General features: G+C 48.3%; 1 protein-coding gene across 1 annotated transcript in view; it reads right to left on the bottom strand.

The window, feature by feature from the left end:
* Window positions 1–542: 542 nt before the first annotated feature.
* Window positions 543–23,279, bottom strand: part of LOC149327565 (protein stum homolog) — a 246,846-nt gene continuing 224,109 nt past the window's right edge. Inside the window, exons 5-6 of the mRNA XM_089565153.1 lie at window positions 7,717–7,890; window positions 543–1,121 (exon numbers count right to left, since the gene is read on the bottom strand). Of these exons, the coding sequence (XP_089421279.1) occupies window positions 1,087–1,121; window positions 7,717–7,890 (209 nt within the window). The 3' untranslated portion in view covers window positions 543–1,086. The remainder of the gene's footprint in view (window positions 1,122–7,716; window positions 7,891–23,279) is intronic.

The following is a 23,279-nucleotide window of genomic DNA, read 5'->3' as shown; positions in this document are numbered from 1 at the left end:
GACCACACGTGTGCAGTGCGATGTGTGTGTGTGTGAGAAAGAATCCCGTGCGGTTCAAATTAATACGAAGTATTAAATTACACGGATACTTTCTCCCACCTTTTACCTTCTTCATGTATTCCCTCTAGGCACTGTTCAAGTGTATCCCGCGGAGGAAGCAGTTACGGCCACGCAGCACCTACTTAATTTTTCGCCCATTTTCCAGCCCCCTGTTCCTTTGCGTCACCGCGCTGCCTACCGACGGAGCTAGACGTGATTAATTCATCCCCCGCCGACTGAGCCGCGATGACTGCACGATTTTGCGGAAGCGGTGTCAGTAAGGGTTATCAGAAGAAACACATAAGGCACCACAGCCTCCATTATTACGAAAAAAAAATGCGACCAGCTTTGGCGCTTATGCTTGTTGCTGTTATGTTTCTTATATGAGCTGCCTTTACATCGATTTATAATGTACGACAATGCAGCTCACTCCAGATGAATTGTGGACTGTTAGAAAGCCGCGTTCCGTCTGATCTCCCTCCATCCAGCTGATTAAATCTCTCTTCAACGTAGTAACAAGTTTTATTCCTTTTTATTAACAAGCAGAAAGTGTTCATCTCGGTAGTCTCGTAAGCACCTACGTAAGTAGCCAGAGGCCAATAAGAGGCAGAAGAACTCTGTTTAACAAGTGTCTAACAGGGCAAGAAAACTGACAGAGACGGGAGCAAAGCAGAGTTTTTCCTTCGGCACGCACAGCACCTGCCATGACCGGCTTCACACGCTGTCACATTGCTCGCCTCGCGACACACAGGCGAGAGAGGCATGGAGGCGGTCGCAAAATGCCAGCTTCCGGAACGGCGACAGGCTTATTGCCCACAAGGGAGGTGCATAGGGAGAGAGCGTCTGTTGGCGTTGAAAGTTTCGCCGCACGCCGTGATTGTGTGTCGTCAGCAGCTGTGGCGTGATTGGACGCCGGGTTGGACGCCGTGATTGGACGCCGGGGTCGGGCGTGCCGGCCACCTTGAACCAGTCCTTACATCCACAGTGACCCGGTCTCGGTCAACCCGCCGGCCGCTTGCTCGAAGGGCGGCAGTCTGTCGGCTCCTGCTACATATGCATCACCTCCTGGTGGTCCTTGTTCACTACGCAAGAGGACAAGAGGACATTTAGGAACAACGAAAAATGGAACATTTCGACCGAAAGTATTGCACAGGACGACTAGCAGCCATTGCGGGGCTGTCAGATTGGGCACTCGCGCTACCCAATGGGCACTTAAACTGCCATGGACGTCTAATAAACGTCTTGGACGTCTCATGAACGTCTTGGACTTCCACAGGACGTCTAAGGGAGTAGCAGTGCCCATTGGGTAGGCGTCATAGAAAGTGTTGTCCTCCGGCTTCCTTCTTCTATAAAGCAAGCAGGTAGCAACGGCCCTTTAGCAAGACTTCCCAGGTTAAAAGAGCTACAACTGGGGCTAGTTGGAAATACCTACTTGAAGGAACAGGTGAGCGCTAAAAACCACGGAAAAAGGACGAACACACAGGACGAAGCGCTTTCTAACAACTGTTTTAATCTCAAAAGAAACATGACTATATACACACATTTGACGTCATAACATGCACAGAAGAGGGAGGAACGCACGCGCTGACAAGAATGAAAATGAAGGGAAAAAGGAAAACAGGCAAAAACTACGCGCGCTTATAACAGCCGAAGATTGCTATTCTTGAGATAGGTTAACTACAACGCTCATGACCAACAGGTTAACATTATCGCGATAACGTTGTTCCTACAAAACTTCCCATAAAGTTTTGAATACCTGCAGATTTGTCACTGATCACCCCTGAAATTCCGCGCAGCAAGAACAATTTCGTAACAACAATATATCAAAACAACGGACAGTTTTGGCGGTTTAGTGCTATATATGTTTCCTTTTTACTATCATTCTAATGTTGGCTCTCGGTTTGGACTCTACCTACAGCTTGCGACAGGTTCACAAAGCCCTGGAGCTTCCTTCTTCGCATACGAAACACCTGCCAAGAGTGAAGGCGAAGAAAAACATTGCTGCATTGTCGTAAGAGGCGGAAAACGAGGACACTATACCGTGATGACTTCCGGTGGATGTGACGTCAAACCGTTCCCGTGGCTATATCGATACTGAAATTTTACATATTTCGGGGATCTAAATTGTTAACTACGTTTTATTACACATTTCTCCATCTAATTTGACACAAACCCGACGCTTTTCCGACCATTCTGTGGCAATTTTAACTATGCCATGACGACTTCCGGTGGATGTTACGTCACACCGTTCTCGTGGTTATATCGACGTCCGTGCTATTTCGACACAATTTCGACATTATTGCCTATAATTAAGTAACTAACATCAAACATGGCATATAGGTTTATTTTTTCATCCTCCATCTGAAACAACTATTGGTTTTCTTCTATCTTTCTTAGTTCCCGAGTAAAACGGGTGGTGGTGGTGGTGGAACTTTATTTCCAGCGGATATAGAGGAGCGACCCGAAGTCGCCCCCCGCTTAAACGGCGGCCGCTATCCCTTGGGCAGCGGCGGCGTCTTCAGCCAGCTGGAGGAGCTTGATCTGTGTCCCCGGGCCGGGGCTGAGCAATAGAGCCTCCCAATGATCAGAGTCGGTAATGAAGCGACTCGCTGGTAGGGACTGCGGGCAGTTCCAGAACATATGATTTAGATCGGCTTTGGCATCACAATTTTTGCATTTGTCTGAGTAGAGTCCATCCGAATAGTAGCTACACAATTGGGGATTTGGATAGGTTTTAGTTTGAAGTTTACACCAGGCTTTGGCCTGTTGCTTGGAGAGTAAAACGGGTGTGACACGCTTTGTTAACTGATGACAGTATGAGCCATTCAAAGCTTTCGCCTTAATAATCTGGCCTTTCCGTTTCGTCCTAAAATGCAAAAGACTAACGCCTCGGTTGTTTTCTTTTTTCTCACAAAAGGAAAGGAACGGGAAAGGCCTGCCCTGCAAAAAGAAAAAGGATGAAATGGTAGGGCAGAAAAACAAAAAAAAGGGACAGTTAAACGCAAAAGCACTTGGTTTCTTGCGCTAGCGGCGTCGTTTTTTTTCGTAACCCTTTCTTGCATGAAAGTGTTTAATGGTAAAATTTTACCCCTATGCTTACCATGGGGGTCTATGCCTGGCTTTCAAAGCTAGGCATAGATCCCACCACTACGGCGTCTCTCATAGCCCTAGTCGCTTTGGGACGTTAAACCCCATAAACCAAACCAGCTTCTTTCCTCCTGTGCCTATTTAGCGGCGTATAAGTGTTGGTCGTCCTTTTTTAGTATTGTTTCGTCGTTATGTATGTTTTTTCCTTTTTTACGTTTTCTTTTAAGGTCAAAGTTTTGTACTTTATTGTTTTGTACTGTGCCTCTCCTGCTTGGACCATATTTGGTCCGCAGTATGTGATAAATAAAAAAAATAAAACATAGTAGAATGTCTGTAATGGAAACTTCTTAGAGCTGTTGCTTTAATTTCTTTCTGTCTTTGAAGTTTTACCTTTCTGCAACATATTTCTTAAAACTTGCGCCCTGCCGCTTGGGGAGCTGCATCGCAGCACTAGCGAAAAAAAAAACTAGTGAAACAACGCCAACGCGCCTAAACAGCACGTCCGTGGTGCACTGGCAAATTACTTGGACAAAAATGACCAGAGGACTACGCTGGACGTGGAATGGGCATGTTTGTGGTCTCTGTTTTGCGTTTTAGACAAGATGAACTTAAAACATCACTTCCTTTCGCGCCCCATGTACAAAAAATTATAAAAAAATATGTGTTATGTTCGGCGCTCTCAGATGTTTTGGACGCTCTCAGCGGTAAGGTTGGTAACATAGAGACAGAAAAATAAATTACTACCAATTCACAGCACACCATTGATAAGGCTACGTGCAGACCATCTTTACAAAAATTTTTCAGATAGTCTATAGAATTACATAGAGTTTTGCCAACAAAACCTATAATATTTCTACAGACAAATCCTATAGAGTAGTCTACATCCAATACAAATGCTATACACAGCCTATAGACCATCAATGGATTCATGGCCAGGCGTGTTTAGTGGACCTTTGTCTACGGACTATGAATAGAGAAAAGAAAATATCTTAAGGATGGAAATAGAGCCAGTGAAATGCCTATAGAAAGTTTATAGAACATTTTTAAAAGGACAGCATGCTCGTCTCTGTGTGCCGCACTCTTACTTTGTGGTCTCAGTGCCCACTGTTTACGTTTGAACCGTGTATACATGGTGACTTTGATTTTGACTTCTCGCGTTCCGTCTCGATTTGATCGCTGAACACGCCTACCAGAATTTTTTTACATGCTGGAGAGCACTGCTGGAGAGTACCTGCTGGAGAGTACATGCTGGAGAGTAGCCTTTGGCATCCCAGGCAGGAGTTTTAGATTAGACGGTAATTTTAATAGAAGACAACATAAAGCGGATTATGATGATATGCATACGTTAAAAAGAACAATTTCTGTGCCAAGAACAAAAAAGCTGTATAAAACCTCTTATGTTTTCCATTCAATTTATGCTTGAGCACCAGCTCAAGCATAAATTGAACAATGTCAACATTAATCGGTGCGATGTGATAAGCAGACGATAGAATCACGCATACAGAAGAAGAAACACAGAAAGAAATCACTCCGTGTAGAGCAGGGAACCGACAAGCGAGGCAACTTCTAATGCGTCCATGTAAGGAAAGGGGGGGGGATGCTTTTGTACAAACTTTATCCTGGTGCATTAAGGTAGTCGCGTCATGTTTTACTTAAGGCCATTTTCCAGCCGTCCAGTTTTTGTCAGCGTAGTGCAGCATAGCCAGGCGATCTGATTACTTGCGTTCTTCGAGCGTTGGGAGAACCCAAATCAGATAACAAGCTCCGTCGTTTATGCTCTGGTATGATTTCTTATTTTTTTTTTGGTTTGGTTTGATTTGGTTGGTTTGATTTATGGGGTTTAATGCCCCAAAGCGACTCAGGCTATGAGAGACGCCGTAGTGAAGGGCTCAGGAAATTTCGACCACCTGGGGTTCTTTAACGTGCACTGATACCGCACAGTACACGGGCCTCTAGAATTTCTCCTCCAAAGAAATTCTAGCCACCGCGGCCGGGATCGAACCCGCGTCTTTCGGGTCAGCAGCTGAGCAACATAACCACTGAGCCACCACGGCGGCTGTGATTTTTTTTATTCATAAATGTTTGAAGGCTGTGTGCGCTATACCTTGCATATAGGCCCGACATAACATTACTCCAGTAGAAGGTGAACGAAGGGAGTGAACGTTTTTGAAAAGCCACCGGCCAGGAGGCATCGATGGACGAGTCATGCCAGAATGACTACTGATATCGCCTTGCGTGGGGTCTAGGCGGTGTCTCATTTAAAACTTTGTCAGTAACTGATGTCGCATTTTTTTATCACTTCTTCAACAAAAGTTGGAAGCAGTAAGAATTCTGAAATATTGAAGCACACGTCAACAAATTAATTTGGAAGGTGTTATTTTCGTCTGCACGCTCAAGCAAATTTTTTTGCCGCTCTCATTTATGTGCACTATGCAAACTTATTTTAACTAATGTAGCAGATAGACATTCATTTAACATTCAATTTTCATCAGGCAATAAAGATGAGATATGAGCTTTAGTGATCGGCAGTGTCAGGGGAATCAGACAACAAATATCTCAGAAATGGCAAATACAACAAGTAAATTAAAACAAGGACGCACTAAAGCTGGATCTTTGGGAAACTAAATAAAGAGCGGTTGACTAGAGCTGGATCTTTGGGAAACTCAATAAAGAGCTGTCGGCAGCGGTTTTTTTTAGAGTTATACCTCTCTAGACGCACTGACGGGATTGTGCATGGAAAGAATTAAAGCACACCGAAATTTGCTGTCTTATATACAGAAACTTCAGTTTGAACATCAGGTTAAAATACAAGCCAAATCAAAACTTTCTTAAACTTGAAACAAAATATGTTGACTTAGCTGTGCTTTCAAGACCCTCATATGAAACCACCAAAATATTGGGTGATTTCTTCACAGGGACTTCAGCTTCAAAATCAGCTTATAATATAACAGAATAACGCGTTTACAAATGACCCTTTACAAACCCTTTACAAATTGAACAGGCCATTCTCTTCTTGCGTTATTATTGACTGGCGTTGCATAAACCGTCGCTAGCAAATCGTCGCAGGGAGTGTGCGAAAGCGAGCCTACGAATTACCGAGGCGTAAGTGCTTCCACGTATACAACCCGTTCGAGGGCATTGTGTACAGCCGGCCAAATCTTTAGCCGGCGTGCGCGACGGGCGCTTTTTCTGTGCTCTTGCGCTTTCGGATGAAGCAAACTTGCGGAAAGCTCAATATTAAGCACGGGCTTAGTGAGCCTGTGCTGTGATTTGATATTTTCGCAAGTTTGCTCCGTCATAAGCTGCAGGAGCGCGGACAACGCGGCCGTCACGCACGCTAGCTAAAGATTTTGCCGGCTGTACTCTGCTCGTCGTTTCAAAAGCAACCTGCGTTATCATTACTAACCACGCGCAGAAGCGAAAACGCGTTCTCCGTGATCCACCGTTCATAGTGTGCAGGAAGCTCGTACCTTGTGGGTGTGGCTATCTTCAAAACGTGTAATATAGGAAATCACCCGAATTGTCCAGGATTTATTTTTATTTGCCCTTGTAACGTGTTACCTTTAAGTGTCATCATCATTTTTCATTGCCCAAAAAACAACTGCAAGACAAGAGCTTTTCCCACAGACTTTCAGTTAGTCCTACTACGCTATGCCAAGCACAGCCACCCTGGGCCGCCACGTTGGTTCAATGGTTATGGCGCCTGGCTGCTAACAGGAAAGACGCGGGTTCCATCCCTGCCGCGGCGGTCACATTACGATGTAGGCGAAATTCTAGAGGCCCGAGTACTGTGCGATGCCAGTGCACGTTAAAGAACCCCAGGTGGCCGAAATTTCCGGAGTCCTTCACAACGGCGTCCCTCGCTTTGGGACGTTAAACCCCCATAAACCACAGCGAAACACCCCATTCAAGGCAACGCCGCTTGACCTAATCTCCTAACCCTGTCATCGCCTGAGTATGTGGTGTATTCTTGCTCTTGCCGAAGCAATAACTACACTGCACCTCGCCTTGTACACTAAAGGAACAGCCGCGATAAGCTGGCGATAAGTGGGTGATTGGTAAATTGGTTTTTGAGGAAAGGAAATGCGCCGTATCGGTCTCACACATATATGCGGACACCTGACACCTGAAGCGAGGGAAGGGAGGACGGTAGGAGAGAGAAGAAAGAGAGAAAGAGGGGCCGTAGTGGAGGTCTCCGGAACGATTTCGACCACCTGGGGATCTTTAACGTGCACTGACATCGCACAGCACACGGGCGCCTCTTACGTTCTGCCTCCATCGAAACGCGGCCGCCGCGGTAGGGTTCGAACCCGGGTAATGCGGCTCGGTAGACGAACACCTTACCACTGAGCCATCGCGACGGGTGACGCGACCGTTGTGGGACCAACACAGCGGGGCTCTCACAGCCCTAACACAGCATCAACACCACGCTTCGGGTCCTGCGTTTAGATGACGGGGCTTTCCAGTGACAAAAACCACAAACCAGGCTGTAGTTGGAACTGCATACTCCTTTCTTGCCGCAGCTGTTTCCGTTACAGAAACAGCTAATTGAGAAACAATAACTGGTTGCCGGAGAGGCGGTATACTCACGGGCAACGTTGACGAACGCGATGCCCCACATGATGCTCCAGACCCAGCCGACGACGAAGGGCGCCGTGACGGCCTGCAGCAGCGCCGCCAGCAGGGCGTATCCCGCCGCCGTCCACCGGCTCGGGTGCTCTGTGCGGCAGCCGCACAGGGCGGCCACGGCACTCAGCAGGGTGCCTGCGCACAGCACCGACAGCAACGGTTTACGACTCGAAACACAGAGAGGAAGGTTTAAAAGAACGTCGTGCTGGGCAAGTTGGCAACTGTTCATCACTGGTTACAGACGCGAAAAAAGACACAACACAAGGCAGAAAGACGTTAAAAGAGTAGAAAACTGAGCTAGTTCGTTCATACTTCTGGGTGGGTACAGCAGGAACAACAAAACACGGACGCAGAAAGAAACACACAGAGCGAGGACGAAGGTTACTGCAGGTTGTCAACTAAAAATTTATTGCAAAACCCGCGCTTTTTGTTTCCTTGTCAAAATTGCCTTGATTTTCATCTCCCGTGGGGTTCACTCAAGAAAGAAATTTCTTTTCTTGATAAAGTTATTGATGGTGCGCTAACGCACTGCTGTCCTGTTTCCCGTGTGTTTCTTTCTGCGTCCGCGTTTTGTTGTTCCTGCTGTACCCACCCGGAAGCAGAAAGACGGGACGAAGCTCCAACAGCTTGTGTACCAGCCCTGACCACTTTATGGGCATAATTTTAATTCTTTAAGCGAATTTATCGTCAATGCATTTTTTTATCTATGCGTATATTTAAAACCTCTGCCAGACTGCAAATGATGTTTAAACGATTGCTTCTTAAGACCGCTCGTAAGCACGTTCTCAGTAGCATTTGGGGAGCAGCATTGCGCTGCATTTCTGAACTTCATACGTCAGTACAGCAACTGCTGTTTTGTTTTGATTGAGACGGATGACACCGAAACTAAACAACTGCACTAGTAGCTCCCATCTCTATCCACATTGCATCATGTCAACGCTTCGTCCCGTCTTTCTGCCTTGTGTCCTGTCTTTTTTCGCGCCTGTAAACAAAAATGAAGTGAGAAAGGTGCTATGCCACGGGAAATCACAGGAAAGCCTGGCAAATTTTTCACGTTTCAGCAGCACCTGCTGCGCCCTTTTCAAACTAGAGCGCCCTTGAGGCCTTGAACACTACGAGGAATTTCACGAGGATGCGCAAAAAAATCTGCTTGAAACAGTGACCAGGTGTCCGTTTAATAGCCGAGTCGCACAGTTCCCCAAACGCCGACGTGCCAATGTCTACGGTCACCAGGAAGCATTTCGGTAGCGGCCGCCTGTAGCCAGCGTTTGGCACCGTATTCAGCGGGGCTGAATGCCTCGCGCGTTAAGCACACGCGTTCATGGGAATAGCGCTACGCATGCCACGTTGCTGAATGCCAGTGCTATCTGCTACGCGTAAAGCAGCAGCCGAGACTGGCATTTTTTATGTTGAACAGTTTCATGCTGCCCGTTGATATACCCCACACGGTTATGTAATGCGATACATTGGTTCGGTTTGCCAGTCTGTGGACGTTTTGAGTGCCTTAGCACATACTGAGCATACCTTTAGCACCTTTCTGAAGGCTGCAGAGCTGAACCTTGTAGACAGGTCCGTATAATTGTAAACATGTCAGCTTGTGTACCAGCGCTGACCATTTTATGTTCATAAGTTGAAGTCTTCCAGGGTGCCATATTCTCAAATGAGCCACAGATTAAAGAAAGTTTTCGTGTTTTCAAAAACTTCTAATTCCCCGCGCTTGACGCTGCTACGCGGCGAGCCTTCAGCACAAAACTCGCGTCGAATCAGTGCAGATCTTATAATCAGCGTGTGACCCGCACGTTGACAATATTAATTTGAAACGCTCTACACTTGTCATCTGTGATGTGTGGTTAAGGCGTGAATTTAGGCCTGTTGGTTTTCCGTGAAAACAGCTAACGCAAGAAACGGGAGGAGAGAAGGGCACATCACGAGCGCTCGTGATGATGTGTGGAATCCCACTGTAATTACTATTTTCGTAATGCTCAATGTTCTCACAGACAAACACGACAAGGGCTCACAGAACCGACAAGTTCAAGGAACGAAACACAACTATGAACACATTTATTCTTATGAAGCACGCCTCTTAAATTTTACACATGACACGCCAGTCGGAAATGTGAATGCTCATGTCACTCCACTGACATCCTCCGTATGTCCTGTTTTTATTCAAATCTCGAGGCATTACGAAAGATCATGCAAGGTTAGAGAAGGTAACTCGGTTAGATTCATGTTTATTCCCGGGTTCGGTAACGGCGAGAAAAGTGAGTCATCTGAGCTTTTTAGAGACGCTATCGCCGGTTGCGACTGGCTTACATATTGCCATGAATCTTCGCACTGCTTCTTCGATTACGTCCATAGCCACCGGCACTCGGCTATATCATCTGCTTGTGATACGAGATGCGACCCGACTTGAATGATCGCAGCCCCACGCAACTGCTTCCACATTTTTTCAGATCATTCTAGATAGATAGATAGATAGATCTTTATTTAGACAACAAGGTCTCGGATACAAGGGCAAAAGGCAGATGCACTCTGCCTGACGGGGCCCAAGCACCCGACACAATGCTCAGGACAAGCGGCAAAAGAAGCAAGAGCTTCATACACTCTCATTACAAAAAACAACACATAATTATACAAGGTAAAAGTAGGAGGAAGGTGCATGCTTTTGCAATGACATAATTAAAGTAAATATTTACAAGGCACATCACAACAAGAAAAACAAGAAAGATGTTTTGGTGGTTTTGATGAAAAGATTTATTTAATTATAAGGAGGGGTGTTGGGGTCGTGACCTAGAGGTTCGCATCCTTACAACCACTAGGTGGGATGTCTAGTCAGGCTCTCCATTGGCGGCTGCCGCAGCCCGGGCGCGCTGCATTAAGGCCCTTTGGGCCTTGAGGGTGCAGCAACAGGACAGGGTCGCCTCCCAGTCCTCTAGGGTGAGGTTTGGGATGGGGATAGGGATGGGCTCTGCTAGCAGGGCCACACCATGTGATAGGAGTCAGACACCTCCCCACAGTGTGTGAGTACCGCCCGTCGAACTGAGGATCGAAATAATTTATAGTTGCCGGGCACAGCATCGTGTTTGTGAGCAGGCGTAGGATTACCCGCTCGTTGTCCTTCCCCAGCCCTTTGCACGGGGTGGGAAGAGTTTGATGCGTGGATTTGTAATAATCGCATATTTCCTTAAAAGTGTAAACCGGATTGAAATCTAAGTCCTGGTCGATGTCGGGTCCCGTGGGAAATGGCCGGAGAGAGCGCGCAGTAGGTGGCGTCGGCTGCCTCATTTCCGTGGAGGCCTTGGTGGCCAGGAGCCCAAACGTGATATCGGTGCGCGAGATCCGAGTCTCGGCTACAATTTTGGTAGATGCGATAAGTCAAGGGAGTAGCCCACTCTTGCTCGACGTTTCGACAAGCCCATCGCGAGTCGGTGAGTGCAGATTGGGAGGAGGAGTCGGAGGCTGCCGGGGCGATGGCACCCTATTCTGCGTGCATTGCTGACTGGGCCTTGCGAATAAGGGCGTCTACTGTTTTGCCCTTGTGGACGACCGCGGCCGTGTACCATCTGCTGGGGTCCGGGCTGGAGGCGTCCACGTAGAAGACTCCTGGTTTGCTATCAAAATGGCGGTCCAAGGCTTCCGCCCACGCCAGGCGCCTGCCATTATGGTCCTCTTTGGACATGTTGGTGGGGAGAGGCCGAACTTGGAGGGTGCGTCGCGAGTGTACGGGAAGGCGGCACCTCTCCTCTGTGAATTGGGTGTGCTCGATGTGAAGTCGGGCAAGAAGGCGGCGACGCGACCCTGTATTTGTGAGACGAGTGTATTGGTTGATGAGGTGGGCCTCCCGAAGCTCCCTGAAACTGTTCACCACCCCCAGTGCCATGAGCTGGCTGGTAGATGTAGAATCCCGGTGGTCCCCCGCTCGTTTGAAGATTTTGCGGGGGATATCCTCGAGGCCATCCTCCTCGTCTTTGGAGTCGCATAAAAGATTCGAATGGTCACGAATGCGTTCGCCAGCCGCAAGGCGTCTTTACATCGTAACCCACCGCGCTTGTAGGAAACCGGGCGGACCATGCGGCCCACCTGGTCCCCCACCTGCCGGAGCTTGGCTAGTGTTGTGCCGCAGCGTCGCTGGTTGTGTATGAACAGTCCGAAGACTATGATTTCCTTGGATTCGTGAATGGGAGCGCTTTGCAACGAGAGATTGATTTAAGTGGAGCATGTGCGCGAGGGGCGAAGATGCACGAATTTCGATTTCCGCAGGGAGCATTGCAGACCGCAGTCTCGGGCATAACGGTCCACTATGCCCGCGGCCGTTCGCAGGCTGGTCTCCATGTCCCCCAGGCGACCTTGCGTAGACCAGAGGGCGATGTCGTCGGCTTACAGCGCAGGTAGGCGCAGCATGGCAATGTTGAACAGCAGAGAGGATAGTACCGCGCCTTGTGGAGTCCCCCGCGTGCCGAGCAGGCAAGGTCCATGCTCTTGGTTCTGTATATGGATGTAGGAAAGTCTGTCCGTGAGAAATTGCTTCACGTAATTGAAGTAGCATCATGGCAATGAACAGCAGAAAGGCTAGTACCGCGCCTTGTGGAGTCCCCCGCGTGCCGAGCAGGCAAGGTCCGTGCTCTTGGTCCTGTATATAGATGTAGGAAAGTCTGTCCGTGAGATATTGCTTCACGTAATTGAAACTATTGCTGCCGCAATCAGTTGGACTCAAATGTATATGACCTCGAGAGCTACGTTGTCGAACAGTCCTTTCAGGTCGAGCGCGAGGACAATTTTGTCGTTTTGTGGGTGTGCGATGGGGTTCAAGATTTCAAGGTCAAGTTGGAGCAGAACATCCTGTGCGTATCTATGTGGGTGAAATCCGGACATGGTGTCCGCGATGGTGTTGTGCTGTCTGAGCTACTCGGAGAGCCGATCCCACACCATCGTCTCCATAAATTTGCCCACACACGAGGTGAGAGAGATGGGGCGGAGGTTGTCCGTGTCGATCGGTTTCCCGGCCTCCGGTATGAAGGTGGCAAGGGCCGTCTACCAGTCAATGGGGAGGGTGGTTTCCCCCGTCCAGATTGCATTTATGTATTCTAGACGGCACTGGTACGCTGAATCAGGAAAGTTCGCCCAAAGTTTGACGGTGACCTTGTCCCGGCCCGAAGTGGTGCCCCTCTTCAATTTGGCCTGACTGGCTCGCAGACCGTGAAGCTGTAAGGGCTTTTCCAACTCCGAGTTTTTAACACTTGCATAGCAGTAGGCCGATCTGAGGGCGTCCTGAGTTGTGCATAGGTCGCGATCCCGGAGCGCCTGTATTTCCTTGGAATGAGTGCATGGCTTTGTGTAGTTGCTTCTGCGTTTCTGTGCGGGTCTGTGTTGTGCTGATGAGGGCTCGGAAGAGCCGCCATGTGTTCAGGCTAGACATCTGCCTTGCCGCCGTGTTGCAGTGGTCCGCCCAGTTGGATATGGCGCCTTATCTCAATGGTTTTTTGCCGGCTTTAAATTGAGCGCGTCCCAGAATGGCAGGCACTGTGTCTTCTTCACTGCCGGTCTGCCGTCGCCACTACGCGACAATGCTCCAGGACGAGGATGACAGCAGTCAAGGGCAGTGAACGTGTTCCTGGCAGTACCAGCGACCGAAGATGACAGGCCTACTACCTGGTGATTCAATGAGAACCTTTGCGTACCGCCGCACCTGCCGTGATATTTGCCGGACACGCCCCGATTCCACCGGTTTACACTTGCCAAGAAAGCAGCGCATCATTTCTGCGGGCTGTATCTCTGAGCATGCAAATAACCTGCCATCCATGCATTCGGAGCAGTCAAGCAGCGCGTCTCTCAGCACGTGACAGTGTCGCTATTTTTCCACATTACCTGTTTTCTTTTCCAAGAACGGAGGTACCACACAGAGGTGCACGCGACTATAACTGGGGACAGCAGCGAAATCCAATTATCTTGCTTTGAGAACGGGTTAGCCCTAGTGCGCAAAACGCGCCGTTAATCACCGCTAAAGTTCAGCGGGGCGTCGAATGCAATTACCTGGCAGCACAAGGAAAGCTGAGCAGACCGGCTTCTCTTGAATCGCGGATCAGAAGCTGCGCGGAATTACCCGTGGAGACGCGAACTCTTCCCTCGGTGTAAGCGAAACCACCACCGCCCTTTTTTTATTTTCAAGCAATAGCTAATTCTCTCCGTGTTGTCCCGGTTACATTAATGATATTTTACCACTCTCTTCATCTCGAACTCGCTTACTTGTAAAGGGAGTTTTAATAGCGCGGGTTAAAGAACGTTCAGGAAACCGCGACGTAATCTAAGGCATTTTTGTGAATGCAACAGCATTCCCTGAAGGAGACATCACGCAAGTGATTGCCTGAAATCCCGCAGCTGACAGCGGCAGGTTTCTCGTTCCGACAGCAGTTTCGAGAGGGTCTCGCTGCCGCGTAAAACCATATACAGAAAAAAAACTCATTCTGCTCATTGCAGTGAGAAAAACCACAGTAGAGACGACACTGGCAGGAGACTGAGGAGGAATAAGCCTTTTTTTATTGATGAGGTCGCAAGAGATAAAGATGGGGACTCCTAGGGCCGAGGATGCAGTAGCTAGGTGTCTCTGATTCTGAATGCACGACCGCCAGAAAGCCTACTCTTGGTATCACCCTTCTACTGCGTACAGTCTTTGTCAAAAGTAACCAGGCTGCATGGTTTGCTTCTAGCTCGTGCAGTGGAGCCCTTACAGCTTCCCTGAAGCTGAAATGGCCGTTAAAGGTAAGGACTGATGGTCTTCTTACCTTCCAACATCTTTTGATCTTTCGGACAGCCAAAAGGGCTCCAGTATACAAGCTAGAAGCAAACCACGCAGCCTGGTTACTTTTGATAAAGCTGGTACATTGCTTTCACAAACCTTTCTGCAAAAAATTTAATTTGATAATTTTTCGTTGCGCCCGGATTCCGCATTCCGTCACGATTTCTGCGCTGTAAACTACACACATACGGCACTTCAAAATATTTTATTAATGATCGTAAATAATGTATCTGCTTGGGCTTTATTAGAGTCTCTAAACATCATTCCTTTGTTCGCAGCAGATTTCATATGTGCCTTCGTTTCTTTGAGATTTTTCTCATAAAATGCCACGGTTTCTCCCTGTTTCATCTTTGCTTGTTGTGACGTTGTGGTTTTCACGGTAGTGCGGCAGAGTTCCGTTGCAGTCTTGCGCGGCATCTACGCAGGGGAGGACAGTCGACGTGGGAGCAAACGAAAAGGGCTGTATGTACAGTCTTTGTCAAAAGTTTACAGCCCAGGGGGTTTGCTTCTAAGCCTTGTAGTTGTACTCCTGAAGCATTCTTGGTAGTTCTACCTATTGGAGGTGGCTGGACCAGAAATCTTCTTATCCAGAGGAAATTTGGAGCGCTGGAGATGCATTACGAACCACACAGTGTGGCTCAGAAACAAACCCCCTGGGCTCCAAACTTTTGACAAAGGCTGTACACTACGTGGCAGTAAAAGTTGCGGCACTAAGCCCGACGGCTTATTAACAGCTCCTCGCGATGACCTAACTCCAAAGACGGAGACCCGAACGCTGTCTCTCTCTCTTTCGTCGACCTCCGATTGCATCACTCTCTCCGCCAAGTGGATGACTCTTCAGCAGCGGTCCGCATTGTCCCGGTCAAGCGTGGCCAAGTTTGGACAAGCCGTCGCTGGGCAGCAAGGCGAGCTTTCGCTGGACCAATTAGCTGGGCGCCAGGCTTCAATATGATGAGAATGCAACGAACTTGTTCCGAAAACATTCTGGCACAACAGTGTGCGCAACGTTTTTCTCGTTTATTATACGCATGTTGTATGAAATACATAGAAAGCAACGTTTATAAAGGGTGTTCTAGCAAAGTATCGCAAAGCTTTAAAGTAAAAGACCATGCTAAGCTTCGTTGCTTGGCGCATAAATTTCCGTCGAGAACTTCTTTACTGCGAGCTGTTTTGTGCTGCTTTGGTTTCTTTGCTTACGCAGCCCTAGCCGCTACAGTAAAAACAGGCGTGGTTTGGTACGTACAAAAACACCTTCCTTAATCTTCCTTGTTGATTAGAGCCTCTTCGACGAGGCGCTCATGCATTCTCTCTGTCACATTCGCCCACAAGCACTAGCGAGTCGTTCACAAACGGCTGTAGATAGCCCCGGATGCAGAACGGAAACTCGTTGACTGGCGCAGTTGACGCGAAATAGGCACAAGCAACCTCCATGTTCTGAGGCAAGTGCACAAAAAATATTTCTCCAGTGCTTCACGGGCAGTGCTCATCTGGCACCGATGTTCAGTTTGGCCCCGGCAGGGGGCATGACAGGGTCTCATCTGCTTCGTCTGCGGCGAAGACGAATAACGCTCCGCTGTGATGATGATGATGAAAAGCATTTAATAATACTTACAGAGAGGTTGACAGGGAAGCAGCCTCTAGTGGGCCGCTCCCCTTACAATACTAGGTGGAGTCCCTTATTCAGGGACCCCACTGGACCGGACCGCCACACGAGCTCGCTCCGCTGTGTGCGACAGCGGTCGAGAGCTTCTTCGTAGCCCATAGCACTACGAAAAATATAGCTGGCGTGCACAGCGAAACCACCTCCTCCCCTTATATCTAGCATCGCAGGCTCACCATCACATGTCATATCTCTAATATCGGCAACTCTGGCCCTAGCCACTTTTCCTTGCTGCGTGGTGGCTTTGGCGCCGGGCAGGGCGAAAGTTTTTATGAGTCGCGCGAAATCTGGCTCTCATTATAGAACTATTTTTAGTTCTGTCTTGAAGTTGGGGATGGCGGTTCCAGCAATTTGACACGGCACTGTCGTGCTCATAAATGCAAGCCTGGTTTTAGAGAATGCGAGGGGATTGGTAGAAAGCAAGGCAGACATTTGGGCGAGTTGGTACGTATTCATGATATTGTTCACAGCGCAACAAGAATGCGGACAGATTAACAAGAGAAATTTTCGAGGCCGCCGCAATCGAAAAAGCTGGACCTGAGCTGGACCATTGTCGTTGACAAAGAAAGATATGGCATTTTTAGACTCAGGGCAGTATGCCAACCGGTGAAACGTGTTCCCTTTACTTTTTAAGGTTCACAAATTATCTTCTCTAATCTGACACGTATCGTTTTTCTTCATGTATATATTCTGTGTGCACCAAATAAAGCCTTAGTGGAAGTTAGCGCTTGTGTTTGTCCCCTGAGTTCCTCCTGCGCTATGGAACACAACCCATGGCGCGTCCTGAGAGGATCCAAATAAGGAGAAGCAGATGGCATAGACAAAGTGATGGTTCGGGCTAGTGGGCATGATCATGCCCACTAGCCCGAACCATCACTTTGTCTATGCCATCTGCTTCTCATTTGGATCCTCTGATCATGCCCACTAGCCCGAACCATCACTTTGTCTATGCCATCTGCTTCTCCTTATTTGGATCCTCTCAGGACGCGCCATGGCTGGGGTGTGACGCCAGCTGTGTCGTTGGGTCACACTAAAGCTCGGCTCATAGTAGACGTCGTAAAACAGCTACGCCTAAAACAACTACGAGCTCTATGATGGCTCGGCTAGCATAGAATTGTTAGTACTCGCTTTGACGAAGTAAACAAACTTTTCAAATGAACCTTTTTGTTAATTACTAAAGCTAGATGAGCTAACGCTTTAAGATAAACTTGAGTGCAAAATCCCAAAATTAAAAAAAAATGCACACTGTGTCGAGAAATAGCCATTTCAGTTGTTTTCGTCAAGTAACTTTAGCGTCTTTCTTTTTTTTTGTCTTATATTTCGCTTGCCGATGCCTAACATTCAGTAGAGGTAGCCTATGGTTTGAAAGAATGCCTTACAGCCTAACCCGGGCATATCACATGCGAAGGGGATCGCAACAGTTGAATATATCGATCAATCCGTATATAAAAATATTGCACTGAATAAGCTCCTTGGTAACTTGGAAGCGAGAATACATCGCACTCACGCAAGTGAAGCGCCTCTCGCAGCGACGTGCGCCGCCCGCCGGCGTTCTGGCGGAGCACCGTTCTTCACAGAACAGGACACTCTCCCATAGGGAGCGGATACTGCGTCCTTTAAACCCAGCCCAGGCAGCAGGCGCCATCTTCCGCCGTGCTGCCAAAACGCTACGAAGTGCCTTTGCGCCACGGACAAGCAAGAAGCAGCTGGGTTGTGGAGCAGCGTGTGCGGTGTGCGCGATGTGTGTCGAGAGCTCTGCCGCTGCGGAGTGTTCAGCCTGAATCGTTTCCCATAAGGCGTTAAAAATGCCGACCTCCATCAAATATGCACTGGCGCAGTGCATAGAACGAAATACGAGGCAAGTACGAAAGCCCGAGCAAGTACTGTGTTTGAAGGTTTCGACATATATAACTGCAGGCATGGCCACCGCAGTGTGTTCAGCATTCAGTGATAGTATTCTGGGAACATGCTGGTACGCTCGGAGCATTCGGAACGGGGTGAATGAACGTCTCCTTTGTGGACTTGGAAGCCTGTTTCCTCGTTGCGAGCCGCTCTGCCGCTCTCGAGGTGTCGTGACGAATGATTGAGGCCTTCACTAGGTGAAGGCCTCAATCATTCGGCCTCAAGGCCTTCACGCTGCGCGAAGTTCGGTGGTTAATCACGGTTAACTCACAGTGGTTAATCGCCTGTACCTATCGCAATAACCACAACACCGTCCGAATGAAACCCTGTGTCAGTGCTGCTACTCGGCCAGGCAGCTGGGACAAGTGCAGCTCCAAGCTACAGCGTTGGTTTTCTGGATTAATACGGTATCGGTACCGGTCAATGTGCTCGCGCTGAAATAGCGCGATGGCTTGCAGTATGACCGATAGAAGCCAATGAATTTGTTCGGATGGGGCGATCCGCAATGAGCCCAATTTTGGTCTTTGGAACAGGCTCGCATTTGCAGCTGTATACGTGGGTACAGCTTCGTCAGGGTTCCCCGGAATTCGTAATATCGCGGCAACGCATGCTCGTAATTCGTGGCTCGCAACAAGCGCCAGCCTCCTTGGGTTTGAATAGTGCCTTGATATAACGATATCAGGCCTGTTATCTGTGCCCGTATTCCCGCATTACCGTACAAAGGCAAGCATGCAGATGAAGTTTGTAGCAGTGCTCGCTGCATTATTAAGCCCCGCCTCATAGTTTCGCGGACTTGTAGCAAAACATGGTTTGAGAAAATCGGATGCGAAGTTCTTGCACTCGCCGGAGGCATTTGCCCTGGTGGTGGACAAGGGGTCTGCACAACCCATCGCCAGTGGACGTATGGACCTCGCTGAAAGTCGCAGGATAAGACACTCGATTGCTGCAAATGATGTATTCAAATGCGTCGTCGTACAGCGTTTACATAGGGCCGGTTAGCCGCTGTATACGCCCTTTGTCGTTGCGCCTCGCGTGGCAGCCTGAAAGTGCGCGTTCAATAGATGGCGCAGCAGCGCCTTCAAAATGGCGGCACTCATATTTCTTTCGTGTAGTGGTCTATTGGTCTAATCTGCTTCGCATTGAAGCCGATGCGAAAGGTGCTTTGGAGCTAGCCACTGCCTATCACTAGATGTCTAATCCGGTTACGAGTACACGATAAACAGAATAATTTCACCAAAACTGAGGGGCAGTTGGTTTACGCAAAGCCTTCGGCAACGCAAGGCCCGCCACTGGACATTAGTTACGTTGGCTTCACCGCATGACAGCAATGTGGCGAGGAAAATGAGTACAAAAGACCGAAGGCTACCTCAAGCAAACCCTACGTTCTCCTCATCACACGGTCCTCCATCGCTAGGGCTGCCAGCAGGTTTCTAAGGCCGGCACCCGACTCGCCTCCACGCGCGGAGTGTGATCGAAGGGCGCCGTTAGGAGAAGCACGACTTGCAGGGTCGCGTCGCGCATGTCGATATATCGAACGAACGGCAAAATTTCATTTCCGTATACAACGCGCCTCCCTTATACTTTTGACAGGATTTTCGATAGGGTAATATGCGTGCTAGATATAGCCAATAATCCAAAATTTCCGGGTTCGATATTTCCAAGCTCCACTATCATTATCATCATCATCAGCCTGACTACGCCCACTGCAGAGCAAATGCCTCTCCCATGTCTCTCCAATTAACCCTGTCCTTAGCCAATTGCGGCCATCGTATCACCGCAAACTTTTTAATCACTACCGCCCACCTAACTTTCTGCCGCCCCTGGTATACGTTTGCCTTCTCTTGGAATCAACTCCGTTACCCTTAAGGACCATCGGTTGTCTTGCCTTCGCATTACGTGCCTTGCCCATCCCATTTCTTCCTCTTGATTTAGACTAGGATGTCATTAACCCGCGTTTGTTCCCTCACCTACTCCGCCCGCTTGCGATCTCTTGACGTTACACCTACCAGCTCGACTATAGTAAACGTCAAAACAGCAGCTTGTCAGCGCACGAAGACCCTGCTACTATTTAGTGGAGGTACATCATTATCTGGGTCAGAAAGCTGCAGACGCTTTCCTCAGCGATGATTACTGGCCGACCGTCCCTGGTCCACGCCGCTCGGCTCAGCTAGTCTGGCCAATGCCGACCCTGAAAATTTCTCGCGCCCTAACTCTAGCCCAAGCAAGTGAAGACAATTAAACTCACTGAAATATTGTAGAAATAGCTGTTCACCCTTTTCTTTCTTTGGAACGGAATCGGCGGAAGAGCCACAATAGCCATAGGTCAAAAGGTCGACGGCGCTCGTTGTCGTATTCGAGTGCGACGGTTCCCTGTTCCATGGACGCCGTCCTCGCACGCGGGAACAGAAAGAGGCCTCCGTGTAAGTGAGAGCGCCGAGAGCCAAACTGTGGACTCGTATATAGGAGGCTTTACTGAAAACGCCAAACTAAAGTGAACGTCATAGTGTCCTTCAGCGCTCGATTAGGTCGCCTCTTCCAAGCTCTTCAGGTGAACAGTGGTGAACTTATATATATACGGCCGTCTTTTTATTCCGCTAATTTATAGTGAACTAAGCTTCTGTCAGTAAGATGAAGCGACACTAAAGCTTAAATGTTTGGTTGGTGCAGAAAATCTTATATTGAAACACGGCTCCTCCCGACAGCACAGGTTTGCATCAAATTTCCGATTCCACATAGACTGCAAACTTCAGGGACGCGAGGAGGGAGCGGGAAGCCGGCATGCACCAACACAGGTGCCCAAGGCAGTCAGTCGTGTTCGATCGAGAACACCTGCACGAGCATAGAATACCGGGCGCTGCTATCGCGCTCTTCCGTCGCTTATTACGAGTAAAATGTTTCGCGTCGCAGCATAATTTTAGTTTCGGCCGGGCGCGAGCGAAGAAACATTATTTTCGCTCTGTTCGTGCAGATTCCTATGCAGTTTTCGAAAATTCACCCCCGGTTGTTCCGCTTCCAAGCACTGCGACGCTCGTATTCGGTACCGCAGCAACTGTCGAGTGATTGGGACACCAGGCGTGAAGCGATGTCTTCGCGACCTGCGTGAGACCGAAATGGCGGGGTACGGATCGCCTCACGATAGAACCGCCTTCGGCCCAAGGCGAGACGACGCGTCATTTTCCGTGTGGCGATATTTTTCCTCGGGCGACATTCCTTTCCCAGGCAAAGGTCGTCTCCAACGGTGAAGTGGCTGCAGCATGTTTCGATTCCCGATGTTGTTTGCGTTTTGCTTTCTCCCCAGCGCCCTGTTTTGCGCATCGTGCGCTGATAAGCCGGCTGCGTCGTCCAGAATTAACCGCTTGTTTTATTGCCCTGCTTCATGATGTTGCTTTGAACATCCTGCTAGAAAGTACGAATCAGAACAACAAAATCAAAAAGAAAGATCACGCTGCGGCAGCTTTCCATTTTCTCTTTCTCGCGACGCTAGCGACGCTAGCGACTGCCGGTAGCAGAGATAAGGCGTCCCCCTGTTTGGCGACCAAGCGGCTCTCGATGAGTCCTGCCCTGCCCGCCTGCTGAAGAGGGAAAACATGCTCGGGACATCGAACGAGCGTTTTGCTTCGTCGCGCATGACAGCGTGCCCACCGGGTGCATGCCTGATTAAAGATCACCTTATGGACTCCGTCCGCACTTTAATGGATTTTTGCAACGCACGAACAATGAAGCAAGCAAAAAAAAAACGACAGAAGGCATGTCAGAGACAACAGTATCTTCTGGTTTCATGTTACAAGGGTCAAACTGTAGGTTTCCATAAACGTTGCGCGTGGTAAACAAAACGGCTACGAGAGAGATGGAACCTCGGAACAAAAAAAAAAACAGACGCGGGCGCCGAAGATCAATAGATGGACTTTGCTTCTACTTTCTAAACGACAACTTAATTTACTATAGAATTTCCATGCGCGACAGGCTTCCCTTGGCATTAGTCTCAATTCTTGAGAAGACACATCTGGGGATTCTCGCGTTATATCCGTCGTTATTATGCAAAAATAACGGCAAAAATGACAGCTGATAACATTTTATAGTTGTCCCAAGGGTGCTGTCGAGACATTCATACAATACTCAGCCATCCTAAATCTGTTCAATTACCCATTACGGAAAACAAAGTTATACTATATGCAGAGGCACACATCTAGCACAGATGTGACGTGTTAATGAATTAAACGCGCAACCTCCATTGCAAACGCCGTTAATTCTGACGTCGTATGATCGGAAGAGTCGTTTAGCAGATAGCTAGGCTAAAGTTGTAAATGTTGTCGGCGGTCAACATCTGCAAGAGTCGCGGCCATCTCGAGAAATGTGTTTCCACAAACTCATGAAATTCAGCCCCTGGATATTGTTGCGAATTTTCATCATGGTGTGAAACAGACATAAGTTCACCTAGCGGAAATAAATTCGCTGATAGTGTGTGCTTCCTTGGTGGTTCCCAAACTCTTGTCTTGTCCGACCTTACACTCGGTGTACGATCTTATTACAACGGTCTTATTTCATTATTAAGCTTATTACACCAGTTTATGGAATTTTCCGTCGTATTGACCATGACTGATTTTGAACCTTAGTTCTCACGCACTCAGGTAAATCGCTTTTCATTTCTGCACTTAGCCATCAGCGAATGGAATCGGTTACCGAAAGAGATCGCCGCGACTACAAACAGTGAAAAGTTCAATTCACAACTTGAGGATTTTGTAACAACCGGCACATGAAAAAACAATGCGCATTTTTATTTCTGTCTTGTATGCATGCCACTAGGTTCTACAAAGGATTTAGAGTTCGTCGGCATGTATGCGGGGTTTAGCTTTTATATCTGTTTTGCATCGTCACTTTATGCACTTACACAGAAATGCGATTGCTCTTGAGCTTTCTTATAATGTTTACTTCCTGTTGTGTGTTGATGTTTTTTCTCCCAGCACCCCTATGCAAAGCCGTGTTATGGATCCTTAAGATAAATAAATGAAATGAAACGTGTGGCTGTGTCGCAGCAATTTAACATACGTGTGTAAGTTCAGCGCCTCCTTTGTCTGCCTTGTCTGCTTCGTGCATTTTTGTCTTGGCCACGTTTTATTTGAGCGCAACTTTCCGTTCTCTAGACTAATTTTAGTTTTTTCCACTTTCCAC

The sequence above is a fragment of the Amblyomma mixtum genome, chromosome 10 (assembly GCF_055824585.1).
Source record: "Amblyomma mixtum isolate Tamu chromosome 10, ASM5582458v1, whole genome shotgun sequence".
In the NCBI taxonomy this organism is placed as follows: Eukaryota; Metazoa; Arthropoda; class Arachnida; order Ixodida; family Ixodidae; genus Amblyomma; species Amblyomma mixtum.
Note: the sequence above shows the minus strand (reverse complement) of the source record. Positions and strands in the feature narration are given on the sequence as shown.